Source organism: Coptis chinensis, chromosome 1 (genome assembly GCF_015680905.1).
Source record: "Coptis chinensis isolate HL-2020 chromosome 1, ASM1568090v1, whole genome shotgun sequence".
NCBI lineage: Eukaryota > Viridiplantae > Streptophyta > Magnoliopsida > Ranunculales > Ranunculaceae > Coptis > Coptis chinensis.
Genome location: NC_141456.1, coordinates 46,108,662 through 46,130,416, shown reverse-complemented (window position 1 = coordinate 46,130,416; position 21,755 = coordinate 46,108,662). Strand labels below are relative to the sequence as shown.

The 21,755-nt window shown below is 39.3% G+C and overlaps 1 protein-coding gene and 1 long non-coding RNA gene across 3 annotated transcripts; one reads left to right on the top strand and one right to left on the bottom strand.

Annotated features, from left to right (window-relative positions):
- The first annotated feature begins 10,264 nt into the window (after positions 1–10,264).
- On the top strand, positions 10,265–12,002 carry LOC147524278 (uncharacterized). Its single transcript, XR_015196923.1, has 2 exons — positions 10,265–11,224; positions 11,520–12,002. It is a non-coding gene; the product is annotated as an uncharacterized LOC147524278 (long non-coding RNA).
- A 1,516-nt stretch (positions 12,003–13,518) lies between these two features.
- Positions 13,519–15,871, bottom strand: LOC147524277 (primase-helicase Twinkle, chloroplastic/mitochondrial-like). Of its 2 annotated transcripts, none has more exons than XM_086602620.1 (5): positions 15,573–15,871; positions 15,392–15,486; positions 14,194–14,249; positions 14,019–14,076; positions 13,519–13,924 (listed from the first exon to the last, which is right to left on the bottom strand). In XM_086602620.1, the coding sequence occupies exons 1-5, from the start codon at positions 15,847–15,849 to the stop codon at positions 13,748–13,750; spliced, it is 663 nt and encodes a 220-aa protein (XP_086458746.1). In that variant the 5' UTR covers positions 15,850–15,871; the 3' UTR covers positions 13,519–13,747. The 2 variants fall into 2 exon arrangements, with proteins under 2 accessions (XP_086458746.1, XP_086458753.1); XM_086602627.1 differs by having other exon boundaries at positions 13,519–13,938; positions 15,573–15,831.
- Positions 15,872–21,755: the final 5,884 nt, after the last annotated feature.

Here is a 21,755-nt window from a genome sequence, read left to right as displayed (position 1 = left end):
AAGCCAAAAATATTTAGAATTATCTCAATACATCTCATAACAACTTTCATTCTTTCACGTGCCAATATATTATTGCACTAAGCCACAATTCCATGGGAAATATCCACAATTACTATCATACCTCATAGTAGCATCTCACAGATAAAATAATGGAGCGTTTACATTTATTTCTCCAAAAATATTGCATTTAATAGATATCCTAACATATCATCTCATTTAACAGAACAACAATTTCACCATTCCACATAATATCACAAATTTTTCCAAACGTACCGCATAACATTTTTATAGCGTTTTAGAAATATTATATCTCCTAAAATATCAATCTCGTCACGTGTCAATAATTGCACAATATCAACGTCAAATCTTTCTTAGATAATGACAAACCATTTATACAGGCTTCCACCACATGCCACCATTCGATTAGTCCATAAAATTTACAACATAAAAAGTAACATAATTAAACAGTCAATAGTCCACAATCAAAGTCCAAAACTAAACCCATGTTTAAAACAGTTCAGCCCATTGTCCTAATCCAATTAAACAAGCCAAGCCCCAAAAACCAAGGCCCAAAAGTCTAAACCCTTAAAGACTCACCTTGACCCATTTTAAGTCAAATGGGTCAGCCCAAAATAAAAATAGAAACTGACCCAAACCAAAAACAGAAATGAAATTAAACTGGCCCAAAGCTTTAATTGGTTCGGCCCACAGAACTTAAACTAAACCGGCCCAAAGAAAACTAATGTGGTCTGACCCAAAAATAAAATAGAAACTGGCCCAACCCAACTAATAGATTTCGGCCCAAGGCCCAACCAACCAAACAGGTCGTCTCCCTCACCTCTAGCGCCAGCAGGCAGCAGCTCTCCTCCACCACTCGTCAGCCACCCTCATCCCAGCGGTTTTGACCCTCCTTAAAAACCCGATTCCCCTCACCTCCAAAACTCGACCCCAACCGCCATTAACACCTATTCAAGCTTTTTCTAAGCTTCAACAACACCCCCCCTCCAGCACTAAATCAACCCAACATCTACCCTTAATCAACCAAACATCATTCAACCATACCACAACAAAAAAAGAGTTCAAACAATAATCCGGACGATTTCTTTCTTTGGCTGGGCGACGCCATTAACGGCCTTTCAAGCTCCAACAGCCCACCCAATCAAACCTCAATAACCAAACATAAATTAACCAACACATAATACCAAATAACAGTTCAAAAGAAAAATCCACACCACCACAGTATCACAGTATCACCGTTCAAAAGTATAAAGGAGAGGACGGTGTTTGGGGCATGCGCCTCCATGAACAATCACTTAAGAGTTTTCAACAACCCAACAATCTAACCGGTTTTAACAATAACAAGCCGAATAATCATAAACGAGAAATAGCAGAAAAATAAGCAGAAACATTGTACTACAGTAAAGTTGTTATCTCTGTATAGACTATAGACGAGAAAAAAAAAGAAAGCTAAACTACTCACCTTTATGTTATCGCGAAAAAGAATATAGAAGAAAACTATGCGAGAAAACAGATTCCCAAGCTTGCTCGCACAATCCCTCATAGTCCAAATCATTGCGCTCCAACTTTCTAGCAAGCAAGTTTTTTTTTTCTCCGCCTCCATTTTATTTTATTTTTATCCAAAAAACCCTATTCTCTGGGAAAAATATGAATATATATACCTGGGTTTGAAACCTAAGCCCAACACAGACTCGGGCCCAGAAATCAGGCCCACATATCCCAAATCCAATCTAACAAATTTTAAATAAATTAATTAATTAATAAATAAATAAATACAAATTACCAATACGGGCGTTACAAACACCCTGACCTCTAAACAACTAGACCCGTCAGTATAGTCACTCTTTGTAAACGGAGCTAGCAATCCAGGGGGCAGTAGAGTCGGAGTAGTCCTAGTGTCACTAAATGGTTTTATAATGGAAAAGTCAGTTTGCATCGATTTTGCGACTTCCAACAATGAAGCGGAGTATGAAACCCTGATCATGGGACTCCGTATGGCGTTATAGCTCGATGTTTAGGAGCTCAAGGTCTTTAGCGATTCACAACTAGTTGTTCGTCAGGTCGCCTGTGAGTATACCACCAATGAAGGTAACATTTCTAAGTATCTTCAAGTTGTAGATCAATTATTACCGTCTTTCAAAAAAGTCACCATACAACATTTCTTACGGGAAGAGAATCGCCACGCAGACAGCTTGGCGTACCTCGCGACACAAACACCCAACTGTGACCCCAGGAAGCTACTCAACGAAGTAGTCGATCGACCTGCTTACTAAAATAAGCACGTCCTAGAAGTTACCGACCTATGCCCACTCTCTGACACTAAGATGAGTCAAACATGGATGCAGCCTATCATAGATTATATCCAGCTCGACAAAGCACCAGCAGATTGAACAAAGGCCAGACAAGTTCAATATCAGTCAGGTCGCTACTGCCTAGTAAACGACAAACTTTTCAGAAAATCAGCCGGAGGAACCCATCTGAGGTGCATAAGCCTAGAACAAGGTCAGACGATTTTCGCAGAAATCCACGAGGGAGAATGCGGAAACCACGCAGGAGGTCACTCTCTGGCTCACAAAGCGATCTCACAAGGATACTTTTGGCCATTAATGGAAATCGATGCCAAGAAATATGTACTCTAATGCATTAAGTGCCAAACATTTGGCCACAACATCATTCAGCCAGCTCGCGAACTGATCAATATTGCCAGCCCTTGGCCATTTCACATGTGGGGCTTGGACATCATGGGTCCATTCATTCCACAGAAAAGCACAGGCTTTCGGTTCGTCCTAGCTGCAACAGACTACTTCACCTAATGGGTGGAAGCGATTCCATTGGCACATGTCAAAGAGGCTAATATCAGAAACTTTATTTGGACCAACATCATTACCAGATTTGGCCTCCCCCACACATTGGTGGTGGACAATGGCTCTCAGTTCAAGGGAAAAATAGTCAAAGAATTCTTGGCTAAGTGGAAGATCATTCACGCATTCTCCACTCCCCAGTACGCTCAGAGCAATGGTCAAGCAGAAGCTAGTAACAAAGCAATTCTAGAAAACTTGAAAAAGAAGATCAAAAAGAACAAAAGCCAGTGGCCAATGCAGCTAGAAAGCATCATATGGGCTCATAGAACGACAGCTCGTTCTAGCACAGGTGAATCACCATTCTCACTATGCTACGGTACTGAGGTCGTCATCCCTACTGAGCTGACAATTACAACGACTCGATTTGAGATCATTGAATCTGGTCAGAATGACTCCATTCTTGCTCGAGAGGTCGACTTACTTGAAGAACGGCGCGACCTAGCAGCCATTCAAGTGGCATCCTACCACCAAACTCTGAGGAAGATGTACAACAAGTGAGTTAACCCTCGCAGTTTCCAACCAGGAGACCTAGTCTTGAAAAAAACTAAGAGTGACTCGAAACTGGCACCAACATGGGAAGGCCCTTACATAGTGGAACGAGTCGTTGGCAATGGAGCATATTGGATCAAAACCCAAGATGGATAACCACTTCCACGTCCTTGGAATACTTTCTTGTTAAAGAAATTTTATCAGTAAGAATTCTGTTTCCTTGAGTCTTACTCTTAGCATTTATACACATAATTGTTAATTTGTATCAAGCACCACAATCTCTCAACGCTATCAGTCGACGCATAGCTCGCTCTCTAAGAGCAAAACGCTCACTCGAACTAAAACACTATACAGGCCTTAAACATTCTCCACATCACAACACTCACTTGAGCTCAGGGCTACATAGCTCATAGGCTATTTAGCCTCAACACTGCTCGTTAGTTGGAGACCTATACTTCTAGGGGCAACTAAGTGCAAAATGTTCTCAAAGAGAAAAACATTCAAACGAACTTAAACGCTCTCCAAAGCTCAAACGTTCTGAATGACTAAACGCTCACTCGAGCTCAGGGCTACATAGCTCACACACCTCTCACTAGTTCAAAACCTACATTGCTAGGATTAACTTAGTGAAGACTGCTCTTTAAGAGCAACACGCTTACTTAAGCTACAACGCTCACTCGAGCTCAAGGGCTTCATAGCTCCAGCACTTCTCACTAGTTAATAACATCGAACTCTGGGATCAACTTAGTGCAGAACGTTCTCTAGAACAGTCAAAATGCTCTCCTGAGAAGTACACTCAAACGCTTCATAGCATCCTATGTCTTCCTAGACAACGGGATATATATTTCTAGGTCAAATTTCTACAAAAATATATGCAATAAGCATTCAGATGAAAGTAAACATCATGCGTTCCATAATGTGCATAACAAACAAACTGCCTGAACACACTCAGGAAACCAGTTCTTCAAAATAACCGAACGGCCACTTATGTGGACACTAGTTCGCTATGTTGTCAATAACACGAACTGCCCAGGTTTCCCCAGGATATCAGCTCTTAATGTATCTGGGCCACGCCCCAACCATTTCAAAAGCAAACTGCTCAGGCAAACCCAGGAAACCAATTATATTGTTTTACAACCACTTACAACTCTGAAATTAGAGAAACATTAAAAAAACCTCACCAAAGAAGAAGAAATGTAGAAGCAATGGTCAAGCACCAGGAGTAACATGCTTATCATCAGCAGGTACGATAGCTCGATCAGCAGGAACAGTACTGGTAGACGGAGTGTTACTAGCATCTCCAGGTATGACAAACACACTTGCACCTAGAGCCCCACGTTCACGCTCTTATTTCAATTGAAAGTACGTCTCCTCCATAAACGCATAATCTTGGCACACTCGGTCATATACTTGCTGAGCATGTCGTGCAACCAACTTGCATTGCTTGGTATACTTAGTTACTGCTCCAAGTCTTTCTTGCAAGTCAACCATCGAACTGACCAGTAACGACATCTCAGATACAGCATCTTGATGCAGTTTCCTCAAATCCTCCAGTCCTTCTTCTCAGCCTCTTAAGTGAGCTGCAAGCTCAACAGGTCCTTCTTTATCTTGCCCACATCATTTTCCATAGCTTCCATAACTTGGTCCGTGTGCTTCAACTTATGATACCCAGCAAGAAACTACAAATAGAAACATCATTGTTACTCTCGCCAATAAGACAAAAAGGGACAATAGAATATTAAAAGCTTACCAAACAGCAAGCCATATCCTTGGTCTCCAAAGTCTTGTCCAAATCTTGGATGTTCAACTCTTCCTTATCACCTTCCAAGACAATCCCTTCCAAGAGACAATTAGCTATGGGTGCCGACCCAAAGCTGCAGTCAGATCATTTCATTGCACGCTTCTTCCCCGTCTTCCCAGTATAGACGAAGTCGCTTCCCAGGTCACCACCCCACCTCCCCAATGCACCAGCCTTAGAGCTTTCTCCAGCAACAGCTTTTCCCTTACTCGCCATAGCACGGTCGTGAGCGCCCAGGTCGAAATATGTCCCGGTCCGAAAGTTTTGTATTCCTAGATCTAAAGCAATACGACCATTATTATCTTCATGCTCTAGCTGTTTTCCCTTAATTTAAAATAGGGATGTAATCTTATTTGATTAATACGTTATGGTTACTAATGCTATGTTATGGATAGCAGAGAGCCATTAATGTTTATGAAGTAGTGGGCTTAGTTAATTGCTTGTTTTTGTTTCTCCCCCAACTTTAACTATTAGTTTAAACGATCACCCTACAATATCTGCATTTATGTTACAAAGTGCATAATGGCTCCTAAGTTTTCTTAGAACAACATTGATCCTATTGCATACAGGGTTGGCTTTTATTTACTTAATACAAGTCAAGGTGATGCGGAATTGAGGAATTCATTGAAAAATGGGATTAAGGGCAAAATATACTCTTATGCTGGCAACCCTATGGTTAGGGGTGTCCTTGAAGGGAGTTCACATTTTAGTCTTGATCTCCCTTAGGCTGAGTCCAATGGTGCATCCACCCTCTATCTCCAATCCACCAAAAAACAGTGTTTTGAAGATGGAGAGTCAATTTTGGTGTCCAATGGTTCGGACCATTCTATGCCACTTCAAGTGGCACCGTTTGGGTTGGTGAGGACACAAAATAATTTTGGTCATAATTAGTTTCTAACTTTGTAGGGATACAAAACAATTGACTCCATTCCACGCAACTTCAAGTGGCGCCGTTTTGGTTTTTAGGGCGTTATTTCAAGTGGCGTGGAATGCACTCTGTATTCCTCAATAACACTCTCTATATATGTGGGAAAAACCACAGCCACTCCCTCCGCTTTTGAGGGAACGTGGAGCCATTGCACCCAACCTTAGGCTGAGCCGATAAAGTTGTCTTTGACTGCATATTTTGCTTTCTCTTTACCATTGAGTGCTTTTGTTAGATTCTGTCATTACTTTTTTACTAGTAATGGACTTAAACACCTATCCATAATATCGAATCTCTGCTGACATCATAATCTAGTATTTGTACTAGAACTTGACAAGTATGAAAATAAGACCGGGTCCAATATTTTTTCTAGAGTTGAAAGGTTTTTGCTATCTGTAGTTTACTACTACAAGTAAATAAACATTCCATTTTCCCCTCTATAACTCCATTTGTCACTTTTTACTTATACAGTTGTTTTTGAAGCCATGGACTTTAAATGATAATGCTATTACCCAACCTCTTTTACCTTAGTTATATGACTTCCCAATTTACTCAACCCAATTTACTCAACCTTTCGTACTTAGAGCAAGTCCAATGGAGGGCTATATAGGCTACTAAAGGCAAATATAGTACCCCAACCACAAAAATGTCATTCCAATGGGGCTGCTAAAAGGGTCTTAAATTTGGAAGGAGTCAAAAACCCAGCCAAAGTTAAGACCTTCGCTATTAGCTGTCATAATAAGTTCCGAGATACAGACGACATAATTTCTGCCGTCTGTTGGTTATTTATATACAGACGGCAGAAACTATGTCGTCTGTCTCTCGTTTTAATTAAATGTTTCTGCTGTCTGTACCTGGGAGACGCAAAAACTGATAAATCTTGTTCTTCTTTTCATATACAAATTCATATCCATTCCACTCAATTCATTTCATTCCACTCACTCCACAATCCATTACCATTCATTCCACAACTCAACAATCCACACATCCATTCAACTAACCAAAATTCATTCATTAAACAAATATGATTCAATTCATTCAACTAAACAAAATCCATAGAAGTAAATCAAAACACACATAAAAACAAATTCTAAACTAATTTCCGCTCGAACCCTCACCAACTTGCCTCTTCTTTTATTTACTCGCTCGCCGTGATTCTTGCAATGTCAGTTCTAGCACCTACGCTTCTAACTCCGCGACTCTATCATGTGTCTTTTTCTTCTCTTCTCGCTCGGCCACCAAATAATGATAGTATTCGTCGGATGTAGTCATAAACGAATCGCGCATCCCATGCATCATTAGTTGCAACTCGGCATATCGCGTTCTAAGTGTAGCCTACAAAAAAAATCAATAACTTTAAGAAAAATCATCACTATAAACCAAATATAATTCAAGTTTCAAAATATAAACCAAATACTAACCTCATCTAGAGTGTCAAAATTTGGGACAAGGTTCGGAAGATAACTTTGAGCAACATGAGGTATAGGTATGGCGACATGCATTCCTTGAGATGTAACTATGTCATAGCTCCATGGGTTATCCGGATCGAAGGAGCTGGAACAAAAGCCTCGTAAAGATCTTGAGATGAAGAGTAGGGCTCAGCAGGGGATACGCAAATCACTTCTAATAGCCTTATGTCCCACAAAGTCCATGTTAGCAACTTTGTATATGTTAGCAGGCAATATAGAACCCCTTGAGACGCGATCCCAGTAACTATCGTAGTCACCATTCACATCTAAATATAGAGAAGCTTGTGGCCACAAGTCTTCATGCATTCTAAGATAGGACCTCCACTAACTGGCTCTTCCCAATAGGCACATATTTTCCGGAGGAGGGTATGGGATGTAAGGTGTCCCAACGATTTGGTGCTAACACATATCGCCCAGGTACCACACGATGATACCTCCAAACTCAAAGACGATTTGGCGCATTATAAGATTATACAAATGACATACATGGTGAATCGCCTCACGTAACCAAACATCATCCATCGTATCTCCCTCCACATCATCAACATTTAATTGCATATATCAAGTATGAAACCATGGTGTCCACTGTATCGCCAATGCCGTCCTAGTTTCGAGTTGATTACGATCTAAGTGAATGTTGTGGCGTCTTTGACCACTTCGGCAATCTTTAAAGTCATTCATCCATGCTCTAATCCGTGGGACGATATCACAGTCCATGTTCGGTCTCAGAAGAGTAGCCATGGTAGGTACGTACTCATGCCACCAATACTATCATAAAAAAAATCAAAATCAAACTTGTACGTAATTTAAAAATTATAATACTATCATAAAGTTATAATACTAAAAATTTAAAACTTACTTGTAAAAGAGGGGTGAAGCCACCACATTGACCATACGCAACATTAGCTGTGACTCGGCACGCTTGATCCAACGCTTAAATCAAAGCTCCAAACATAGCACCACCCCAATCATACTGATGCATGTATTCTAACCATGACAAACACTCTATTCAACCTAATCTCAGTGAACTATCACCCGTGGGGAAGAAACACTGCGTGATTAAGTAAAAGTAGAATGCTCCCAAATATCTCTCCTGATCTGTACCCGTCGAGCACCAACCTTCGTCACTCTCTTTCGTCTTCTCCATGAACTCATTCACAAAAAGAGTTGATACCCCCTTTAGCCCAATGCTCTGGCCTTATATTCGGCCAACACTGTTGTGCATAATCAAAAGTCGCGAACCGACCTTCTCCAAACGTAACAGCCTTTCCTCTTCCTACGCTCATTCCCGTGAGCATAGTAACATCCATTGGAGTAATGTCTATCTCGCCTTGTGGAAAGTGGAAAGTGTGAGTTGTATCCCACCACCGCTCGATCAAAACATATATCAAACTACAGTCGGCGTTTTGATAACCACATCGAAACAATGACCCAAACGGAGATTGTAAAATTTTATTTCTTATGTCTTCTAACAATTATTCACGGATGCCCAACAGCACCGCAATTTCATCTCCCCCCCCCCCCTCCCTAAATATTTATTCAAAACATTTATTCATTAAAATTAAAGAAAATGCAAATTATGATGTTAAAGAAATCAAATTTAACGATAAAATGCTTACCATATTTACACGATGAGATATGTGAGTTTTCTAGTTTCTAGCCAATGTAGCATGTGTTAGTGGATCGACTGGGTCCGGAAATTCAATGACTGGAGGGTTTTACAAATTATAGACTTCATTGATGTTTTCATCCTTATTGACGTTTAGTACTGACGTCGACTCTTAGCTTGTGTCAATCTACTACCTGATTTTCGACCGAAAAATCTTTTACCCTTGTTACTTATTTTGCGTGGCACCTGCAATTCAATCAATTCTAAAATTCAACATTCTAACATCAATTCAATTCAATTATAACATCAATTCAATTCAATATTCAATTCCAATAGTCAACATTCAATCAAAATAACCTCAATCAAAATTAAACTAATCAAAATAACCTCACAATTAATCAAAATAAACTCAATAAAATCGAATTTCAAAGTTATAATAATTCATACCTGGTGAATGTATATCAAAATGTAAAACAGAAATTGAGGTGAGAGAGAGGAGTAGGGCAGGGAATCAGGTCGGGTAAACCCGAATCCGACCCAACCTGATTACCGAATACATCGGGTTTGGATGCATTTTCATATATGTTTATTTATTTGGGTTGGGTTCGGGTTCGGGTATGTCGGATTCAGGTTTGGATATAATTTTTGGGCTATTTTTGAATTTTTAGTGTTATCCGATCGGGTTTGGATATTAAATTTCGGTTTTATTCGGATTCGGGTTCGGATATTGTCAAACTATTCGGGTTCGGATTCGAATATAACTATATCCGACCCAAACCCAACATGTTCCCTACCTTATAGAGGAGGCCGCGAGAACGAAAGAGAAGAGAGAAATGGAGAAGAAAAAGAAATTCGCGTTTTTAGTAACTGCTCTATACAGACGGTATAGTCTTTGCCGTATGTTGCAATTTAATAGATAGACGGCAGAGTTTTTTAGTTTTTTGGTTATGTCGTCTGTCTCCCGAACTTAACAACGGCTAAAATGTGTGATTGGAATGGTTTTTTGGTTATGGCATGCTAAATATGGTTGGGCCTGCTAAAAGTTCTATGCTGCCCCTTTTAGCAGCCCTCCCTTAGACTTGCTATTATCATGGCCCAAAATATCGCCGAGATATCCGATATCTCGCCGATATATCTCGGTAAATTGGTACACCGATATTGATATTTTCGACATATATCCACCGAATATTGAACCCTTTTTTTTCCGAGATATATTGGAATTTCCGATATGAAAGTTTATATCGCCGATATAATCGATATTTCCGAGATAATCGATATATATCAGTTGACTTTTTGACCAATTGTTAATAACTTAATATTGAAATTTCCGAAATATCCGAAATATCTAAGATATATCGGCGAGATATCCGAGATATATCGGTGAGATATCCGATATTTTAGAAACTTTAGACTGGTCACCAAAAAAACCGAGATATTCGATATATCCGAGATATCCGATATATCTCAGTTTTTGAGTACACCGATATATTAACCGATATCGAAATTTTGGGCCTTGGCTATTATCGGGGTTCTGTATTCATTTTCAGCAGGCATAGAAGAATTAAGAACCGAGATTAATACATGGGAATCCTATCTAGGCGTACGTCTGAAAAAAAACAAACCTTTTCTCTCAGATTGTCTCCAGTTGTTCTTTATGTCATGTTGTGACTCATTTTTTTGCCTCATTATTGTTTGGCAATACCAGAGCTTGAATTGGCCTAGGTAGGTTGACTTATAATTGTCAGATTTAGAGCTCTGATTTTGATAAATGTCGTTGTGCATCTGCCACTGTTCAGATTGCATGTGGGTATGTATTTGATTTCATGAGTATGCGGAGATTCAGATTCAAGAAATTTATGAAAAGATGGGAATGAGGTCCAGATGTATACTGAGCAGTCCCTTATTGGTGTCCTTGAAGACTTTTCTATGCCTGGACATATTAGTCTTGATGCCCCTTGGGATGAATCAATAGCTCTCTCTAAAACTCTAAAAGTCTAGTGCTTTAATTATATTCAAGCCATTGCTTTTTCACTAGTAATGATCATAAACACTAATGTAAGTAATACCAAATCTTAAATGACATGTTAATTTTGCGTATGTACTAGAACTTGATTTGTTTGATAAGAAGAGCAATTTTAATATGTTCCAATTTCTATAAAAGTTTCTTGCTCATCTGGAGATTGCTACTATAATATATTTGTGTTCTTCCCTTTCCTCTGTAACTCCTGTTTTTCCACTTGCTTTTTTTTTTCCCCAAGTCATGAGTTTAGATTCTATCGCCCAACCTCAATTATTGACTTCTCAATTTTCTGGATGTTTTGTACTTATCTCATTCTTTACTCTTTTACAGGAAGCATATAAGGATTACAAGAAGGTGAATGTATGGGGATTTGCAGCATGGAAATCTTTTCTAAGTCTGTGAGAATGTTGTTCAAATCACAAATGTTCTTCACTGAATTTGCGTGAGTTGCTGTTTTGTCATGTTGTCACTCTTCCCATGTATATCAAGCAATCGGGGTCTAAAAGCTGGACATGTCTTTGTTTTGCAATCTACGACTTCAAGTGGGATAGATAGGTTGATAGACAATCATAGAATTTGGAGCTATGATCTTGATATATGTGATGTAGTCAATTCTTATGGCCTGTCAACTTGTACACTGGTCCTTGCATTCAAATTTTATGTCTGTATTTTCTGCCCCCATAGAAATCAGTTGCATTTGTTGGTTCACCTAGGCATTCTAGACTTTTGTGATATAAGTTTAGTTTTTTTACTTGCTTTTTTGTTTTTCATATGCATTACTAATGAAAATATGCAGGAGTTGTCTTATGGATTTATGGCATGTCTTGTTACAGTAAGAAATTTAAAGTTTTACAGATGGCTTGCATATTCACCAAAAAAAAAAGGTTATTGCTTGGCGGGCAAAGAAGATGAGTAGAAAGCAGGAAGTAGAGGAAGAGATTTGGGTGAAAAAAGGTCGATGGTTTCCGAAGAAGTAGATCTAGATAATATCACCATACAAACAAAAGAAAGCATCCAAATCATCAACGAAGAGGAGGATAGATAGATTTTTTAGTAAGCTACCAGTCGATTTTTTCTTTGATAATGTATCAAGATTACCGCTCAAAACAATCTCAAATTGCAAATGGGTATGCAAAACATGGTATGCTCTAATCCTTAACACTCTTTATGCCAAAATTCATTATTCTAGATCAATTAAAACGAACTCTCCATGTATATTTTTTTGTGGAGTGTACAAGAAACTTCACTTAATTGATGACTTTGCAACCTTAGTAACAGCATACCAACTTGAATTCAAATAACAACGTTATGGAGTAGTTGGTTAGTATTTAACAGCATACCAACTTGAATTCAAATAACTTTTAAAAGTGGATTTATAGTGACTTTGATTACGTTATAGTAGATCCCAGGAAATCTTTTATGGAGTAGTTGGTTCAGTTAATGGTTTGATTTGTTATGAAAATTACTATAATGAATCGCCTTGCTATATATGCAATCCCATTACATAGGAGTATGTAATTCTGCCGAAATGACCCATTCACTATGATGATGCTATTGCAACTGGTTTTGGTTTGCTGGAAATCTTGGGCTTTGAGAGATAAATGCAGGATATGCAGTCAAACTGAACGCAAGTTATTCACAGCACAAACGGATGGTTGTATGGGATGTCTTGTACGGTTGTACTGTTGAAACTTTAGGTTGATCCATCGTTTATGGAGAACTTCACACTAGACGAGCTTAACAACGAATACATCATTGGCAAAAAAAACAACGAATACATCATTGGCAAGGTTAAAAAAAAGGTTATTCTCTTACGAAAAATGCTCAAGACCTCCCAGTAGATGAAGTTCAAGTATGAGCTGTTATAGAGCATCCATGATTACAGGAATTGGAAAATACTCAGAGATGCTTAACTTTCAAGTATCCCTTACATTGGAAGCTAAAAGAATTTTACCGGGTATTTCTGATGATATCATTGAAACTTGAATTTCAGAAACAACTTTAGGAAGTGTTATCCAGGTTGATTGTAGATTGCTACACGGTTTAGTTCAGACTACCCATAATATTACCACCTGAGTCGATCCCCATGTTTGGCTGATTCATACTTACAGATAAGGGAACCTAATAGCAGATTCATTATCAAAAAGAGCAAGCCACTTAGGATGGCTGAACTTTATACTGTATGCGGTCTAGGTTATGTACATATTGTACATATCGCCTGCATTTAGCAATTTACTTTTCATCATTTTATGGTAACTTTGAGGTTATGGTCTAGCCGTCTAGGTACAAAGTCGTTCAGATACCGCAAGAAATGGAAATGAAGCTGAAGTAGAAGAAATAGTACGTGCAATAAAAGTGTGCTTAATCCAAATGAAAAAGGTTACATGTGATGCAGCATTATTTTGATGAAAATAACACAAAACCCAGGTTGCCAACCTGATGTAACAAACTCTCAATAAGTGCAGCCAGTTTCTACCACTTGAGGTGCCCACTATTATGGTTCTTGATGCTCACCCTGCTTTTTCTCCAACATTATATCCTGCTTTTGGTAATTGTATTTAAATATTGCGTGCGCTCCTCATCCAATTGCGATATACATCTAGAGTTCCAGAGGGATGGGAAAGCTTCCATTTAAGCAAACTCTGTTTCATTTCCTTTAGGTTAGCAATCTTTCTATCCATTCCTTTAGCACCTTCTTCTGGGTTACCATATGTGGCCTTGCCACTTTCAAAGGCCTAAGCACAACCAACTATAACTCAGCAAGCTACAAGATTTTTTCAGACGTTGAACCACTAAGTTCTAAAAAAATCAAATAACAACAAATCATACCTTAACATTGCCACTCCAACCACACTCTGCTCTGTAACAGTGCCACGTAGCATGGTTCCTACGGCACTCAAGAATAAGGAAAAATGAAATAGATGAACGGAGGGGAAAGAGGAGGGCTGGAAGATCAGGAAAAGGGACATAACATGAAATGACAAAAGCTAAAAGAAAAACTTACGCATCTAGAGAAATAAACAGTGAGAAGGTCTTCTCCTTAGTATCTCCACCATCACACTAAGGAATCGAAAAATAAGAAAAAGGCAGGTGTTCAGGTCAGTTCCACTTTTAACAAATTAAATAATTTTATTAAGATACTAGGAATCCAAAAATAATCCACATCCAGAATGCCGAACCACCTAGTTCTTTAACTAAAATCGGACAGTCTAAACCATTTACTGAACGCAGACCCTAACTGTATACAATGGAATCAATTGTTGGAATCTCTATGAGTATTTTGAAATACTAGTGTGTGTGTGTGCAAAATGGAGATGAACAGAGTGTGTTCTCTCCACTTTAGTGCATTGTGGATAGTCCCACATTGGTTAACCACCACTAGCAAGTGAGGTATATGAGGAATTCCTCTACCATAAGGGCGTGCCCTTAGGGTACAAATGTTTTTGTGTTAGGAGGGAGGACTCACCCAAAGCCACACGCCCGCCTGCACCACACCAAGCCGAGTCGCGTCGTGTCGGGTCGGGTTTGGGCATGGGCTTACTGTCTAGTAGGTAGTGGCTAACCAAAAGCCTAAACAATTATTTTGCTGTGAGATCGGTTTCAGTGTCCTAGTATGAGTTGGTCTCTTGACCGACCATGTCCTTGGGTGAGTTGGGACTGCTGTGACTGACCTACCTCTATAAATACAGGGGCTGTGGCCCTTAGCAGATACAATTATACAATTTATAAGAAACCCATCTCAGAGAAACAGAACTCGATCCTATCCTATTCTTCTTCTCTTCTTCCTCTCAGCCGCCAGAGAGAGTTATATTGCTGTTCTAGAGGGTAGTCTGTTCTAGTGCAAAGTCAGACTGCTCTTAACCATTGAATCATGTGAGGAAGACGCCACTGCTGCCTTTCTGCACCATTGGAAGGGACGAAATCTTTCCTTAAAGACAGCCTAATCCGTGCCTTGGTTATTACCTATAATTTTGTCCTTGTCTCATTATTGTTTTCTTTATTCACATCCAACATCAATTACCGCAAGATTAAAGAAGTGAATAAATAAAACCACTTAATTTGGCTACATTCAACCAGTCAATGTTGGCTCATTATCACTGATTACTTAAAAATAGAATCGCACAAATCTATTTAAGTACACAAACAAGAAGAGAGTAATACTGCCTATCTATAAATGTAAAACAGTACTAAATATATTTTACCTTTGGGCATATCAAATTATTGTTCTCTCCAAGATTAAATGTATCACAATTAATCCCAGCACCTTCCAGTTTCTTCTTCAAATTTTCATATGGTGCTGTTTCAAGATTCACCAAAATAAAATAAATACCCACACAACAAAACACCCAAAAACGTAATGAGAAATGGTTGTACAGTAGTTACCTGGTTTTGAGTCCTTTTGATAAGCAGCAAAGCTTATAGCAGAAAAGAGTTCAGGTGGGTGATGTGTATGAAGCGAAGACGAAGGAGGAGAATAAGGAGAAACACATTGTGTGAGTTTAAGTGTGTGGTTAGAAGAGTTGATCAACAAGTTAAGTTTGTGTAATGGACGACGGGGTGAAATGAGACGTAGCATTTTTTTTGGCTGGGGTTTAACGAAGGTATGCGATCTGACTCCAGAGGAGTAAACTGTAAACGATGAGGTATTACAGGGTTTCATACTTTCATACAACGAAATATTATGGAATGCTTGGGCATATCAAATGTCGGCATCTTCTATTTTTTCTCTGAAATTTATGCGGCACCTAGTTTTGAGACACCTATACATTTGAGAACCCAACTACTCCCTCCCTATATCTGTATGTGATAATATCGATAAAGTGTGTAGAGAGTTCTGGTGGCATGGACATGAGGAATTAAAGAGTATCCACACTATTGAGTAAGATAAACTTTGTAAGCCTAACTCTCTAGGGGGATTAGGTTTCAGAAAGTTCTCAAATATGAATAAGACTCTCTTGATTAAGCAAAGTTGGAGAGCATTAAATGACAAAAGCTCTATATGTTACCAAACTTTCAATGTTGTTTATGGTAGGAGAGGTATGGGAAAAGAACAAAAATCTACCCTCCAATGGTTCCTATTTTTGGAAAAGGGTAAATAAGAGTTTCGATCTTGTGAACAAAGAGTCCATATGGACGAAAGGAGATGGAGCTCATACTTCAGTCTTCTCTGATCCTTGGTTGATGTTTAATGATAAAACTATCCTACTACAGGACTTGCACCCACCTGTGGGGGCTAAAAAATATTGGAAAGTCAAACATCTTATGACGGCAGATGGAACTGGGTGGAATGACCAGTTAATAGATGAAGTTTTTGACCCTGTAGTGGCTGGGCTTATCAAAAGGACACATATCAGACCCCAAGAAGGAGGGGATGATGAGTTAACTTGGTGGCATGACTCTAAGGGTAAATTCTCTGTTAAATCTTCCCACAACATGCTAAAAGCTAAGGATTGGGAAGTTTGTGACTCAACTTTCCAACCTAAAACTATTAAAAGAATTTAGAGAGCAAAGGTAGTAGCTAGAGAACAAGTGTTCATGTGGAAGATGTATATGAATATTTTGCCTACTGGAGAGAAAATACAGAAGAGGATAAGGAATACATATACCATGTGTGGATTCTGTTTTAGAAAGGAAGAAACCCATTAACACATTTTCTTTGAGTGTGACTAGGCTAAAGCTCTGTGGTTTGCTTCACCACTAGGGTTAAGAACATAGGTTTATCATGGATGGAGTTCAAGGAGATGGGTGGATGAAATTATGGAATGGTGTGAAAACAAAGACATTGATATAGCAAACCTGGGGGTGTATGCTTGCACCTTGTTACAAGCTATGTGGGACAACATAAACTTAGAAAAGTTTGACAAAGGGGCTATGGACAGAGATGCAATCCTGACAGGCACTAAAATCAAATGGGATAGAAGACTTAAAGCCTTTGAAAGGGAAACTCTTAACCCTAGCTCTAATTCTGTAAATAGAAATAGCAATAATCACATTAACGTGCAAGCTATAGCTTCTATAAGTGGTAATAATACTAATTTGGCTGTTAGTAGGTGTCAACCAGCTCACTTAGTTGATTATGTAACTGTCAGGTTTGATGCGGCTTTCAATATAAGAGGACTCTGTCAGGTGCTACTGCTGCCATGGCATGGAATGAGGAGGGATCTCTAGTAGCTACTGCAATAAGGAGATTTCAGGCAAAATCAACTAAAGAGAGTGAACTTCTAGCAGTTGAGGTAGCAATGCAGCTGGCAAAACATTTAGGGGGGCGAAATTTTGTGTTTGAATGCGATAACACCAATGTCATCAACAACTTGAAGGCCCAGGAGTCCAGTTTGGCTTGGTCGTTACACATCATAGCTAAATCCATTATTATAGTTTCTAGTAAATTTAATTATTCATGTTTTAGTTAGTTAAGAAGATGTTTTAATGGAGAGGCTCATGATCTTGCAAAATGGGCGCTTAGCTCATCTAATATGGGTACTCTTCCAAAATGTTGTTTGGATTCTAAGTGTATTCCTATATTATTATTATTATTATGATATATATATATATATATATATATATGTTAAGCAAAAAAAAAATATGGATTTTCAGAGCAACCAATCGACATAGTTTTGGACATTATATCAAAATTACTACTCAAAACAATCTCTGCATGCAAATAGGTGTCCAAAACATGTTATGCTTTAATCCTTCACTCACGTTTAGCCCAAATTCATTTCGCTAAGTCAGTTCAAACTAACAACTCTCCATCTGTACTGTTTCGCGAATGGTACAAGAAATTCCACTTGATAGATAATGAATGTTTTGATAATGCCGCCTAAGTCTCCTAAGAATGATATTATTCCCATTGGCATGGGCAGACCCAGTGTATAACCAGAGTATTCAAGTGAATACCCTCAAGTTTGCCCAAAAAAAAAGAAAGTAGTAGGCTTAAATGCTTAATATTTAACTTGGCCAATTAGTAGTTAATATCCACGCACTTGGTATATCGTGTCGTCACCCAGATGATACCATAGAACCACCTGTTTTGATGGAGAGTGGAGAACTCACATGTGTCATTGTGGGTATACTGCAGCCACCTTTTAAGCCCAACACTACGGATCTTACACTCACGACACACAGGGGTGACGGTGATACCCCTTATCCGCTTGGTGTTGCTTCGCATCTTGATGAGACATTACTTGATAGTGCATTCCGTTTACCTTTTCGTACTGCGAAAAGTATACCACGTGCTTGTTGTTTGGCTTTTTCTAGTGCACTTAAATCTGCTCTCTGGGATATTACGGTTGATCCTGGTTCAGTTATGTCTTGGGTTCGTCTCCTTCTGCTGCCACGTTGTACTCTGCAAGTTTTTCAACCATAGAATTGTCAGGAACACCGTTCTGGTACTAGAAAAAATCTTCAGCAGAAACAGATTCTCCATGCTTTTGGCATGGAATGAGCTTGGTGGGATGTTTCACCTCTTAGAGTCTGTAATAGAGCCTCCTTCAATCCAGTCAACCAATAAATCCATCCCCACTTAGAATGTGTGTCAATGCTTACAGAAAATTGCCAATGGATATTTTGCTACAGCGGTACAAGTGTTATCATCATCAGGGGTTGCCTCCAATACTGCATAGACTGTGCATGCATTAAAGGAGAAACACCCGATGCGATAACCACCTATAAGACCAACTGTTTCTTTTTATTAGTAGAGAGAGACACATTATTGTCATGTATTAAGTCGTTTTCGAAAGGTACTTCTTGTGGTTGTGATGGTCTCCGTGCTCAGGACTTGTTAGATGCCATGAGTGGTGTTGTAGCAACTATATCATCTAACTTGTTAAATTCCTTGGCTTCGGTGGTGAATCTGTGGTTACAGGGACAATGTCCGCAGCCGTTAGCAGAATTCATAGCGAGTGCTCCACTCACTCCACTTCTTAAGCCAGATAATAGCATTCGTCCGATAGCTGTGGGTATGGTTTGGCGACGTCTTATTTCCAAAATTGCAATGAAAGGGGTTTCTAAAGAGGTGGTAGGGTACTTGCAGGATTTTCAGTATGGGGTCGGTGTCCCTGGTGGAGCAGAGGCAATTTTGCATGCTGTTAATCGCATGATATATGCTAACGGTGACAATACATCTCTTTCTATGTTGCTAGTAGATTTTCAGAATGCTTTTATTATGGTTGATCGGACTACTATGTTAAGAGAGGTTTGCATTCGCTGCCCCGCTATTTCCCCTTGGGTCGAGTATTTGTATTGTCAGTCTGCAAGATTATACTTGGGGGATGATTACATATGGTATGCTTCTGGGGTTCAGCAAGGTGATCCTTTGGGTACCCTTCTCTTTGCACTGGTGTTGCACCCTCTGATTCTACAGATCCAGTCAAGTTGTTAGTTATTGCTCCAGGCTTGGTACTTAGATGATGGGACTCTAGTTGGGGATACAAAACAAGTGGCGGCAGCTCTGCGTATCATTCAGGAAGAAGAGCCTTCTTATGGGTTGGTTCTTAATGTGGCCAAAACTGAGATATTTTGGCCATCACTGGATCTGCGTTGTTCCACTCCTGGTCTCTTTCCTTCAGATGTATCTTGTCCTCAGTAGGGGGTCAGGTTACTTGGAGAGGCAGTTAGCACTGATTCTTCTTTTGTCATGAGTCTTGCTCGTAAGTGTGTTGTAAAGGCTATGACTTAGATGGACCGTTCAGCTGCATTGGAAGTTAGCACTTTTATGAGCTTGTGCTGGGCTCTCCAAGTTGGTTTTTGCAGTTCGTACTTGTCCACCATTTTTTTTAGGGAGGCAGCTAAGACTTTTGATCAGCACATTCGCATGGTTCTGCAGGGCATTATAGTTTCTGATGGTCCTGGCTTCGGTGATTTGCAGTGGCGTTTAGCGACGCTTCCATTGCGCCTTGGTGGGTTAAGTATCTATTGTACCTCTAATGTCTCTGCTTTTGCTTTTGTGGCCTCCCGTTTTCAGACTTTAGAGCTTCATTCAGAACCACATTCTTAGGAGTTGTGGTCCAGTGTCTATGGGTGAGATCCTTGGTGATGCTACCAGTGCATTGCGTCTCTATCTTCTCGATTTTGACATTGATTCTCTGGTTGTGAATGCTACCGTCCCCTCAAAACCACAAAAAGTTTTGACAGAAACTTTCTACGGTAAGATTGTTGCTAGTCTTGAGAGGGAGTTTGAGTTATCTACTCGTCAGAAAGCAGTCATTGGATGTTTGCAGTCGGAACATGCAAAATATTTTCTACTTGCTATTCCGATGGAGGGACTTGGATAGTGTATGTCACAGGTTGAGTATCGTGTCATTCTCAGGTACCGTCTTATAATTTCTCTGTACTCTAATGAGGGTCTTTGCCCTGTATGCAAAAAAAGTAGATTAGCCTTTTAGGGACCATGCAGCACATTGTAGACATTTTCCTGGTTTTAAATACTGACATGATCATGTTATAGACATTTTGTGTGATGTATTTTGGAGGGCTGGGGTATAAGTGAAGAAAGAGGCTCCTGTTAACTTTCTTATTGATCCGAATGAGGGCAGATCGACACTTCGGCCTGCAGATGTCTTGATTTATAGTTGGTCCGAGGGAAAACATGCATGTGTTGATGTAACTGGAGTCTCTCCGTTGGTAGGGTTGGGGAATGGTGACTTTGAGGTGGGAGAAGCTGCTAAGAGGGCAGCAACAGGGAAGATGGAGAAGCATGGGGAAGCTTGTAGGGCTAACCAGCATTGTTTTATTCCATTTAGTTTTGACACTTTTGGGTTTTTAGAACAACAGTCTATTGAGCTACTTAAGAGACTTTAGAAAGTTATAGACAGTAATGTTATGACAGCTAACTCTAACGAGTTTATTTGTTTTTAGAATGATATGATTTGCTATTCAGAAAGGACTTGCGACACAGCTTGTTGCATGTTTGTTATAATTATTTGTAAAATTCGTTATCATTCATTATCAATAAAATTTCCACTAAAAAAACTTGGCTCATTAGTTCACAAGTTATTTTTAACATTTTGGATTATGGACTCTATAACGCAGGCCAAATCCATAATTTTAAGTTCTTGATTTCTCAATCACCTTCTCTATTATTTATACCTTTTCTAGAATTTTCAAACCATCTCGAATTCTCAATTCAATTTCTCGTGGGTATCATTTTGTCTTTAAAATCATATGTTTAGACTAAATCTTCTATTTTTAGTGTCCTCAATAAAGCAGCGAACGTATGAGCTAGTAAAGTGGACCAAACCACCATTTGGGTTCGTCAAAATTAATGTTAATGGATCGGTGACTGAAGACTGTGCTGGATATGGCGGTATATTGAGGAACCATGAGGACTCTCCTATACTCTTATACATGGCTAATGTTAACTTACGATCGGTGATTATCCAAGAGTTAAAAGGAATAGAGGCGGGTTTTCTGGCAGCTCTAAGTGTGAACTGTAATATGATTTTGGTTGAATCCGATTCTCTAAGAGTTGTCCAAGTGATAAACAGACATGAGGTAAGTCCTTGATACTGCCTCGATACAGTGGAAGCCATCTAGAGGCTCATGAACCAGTTTGGTTCGGCTAGTGTG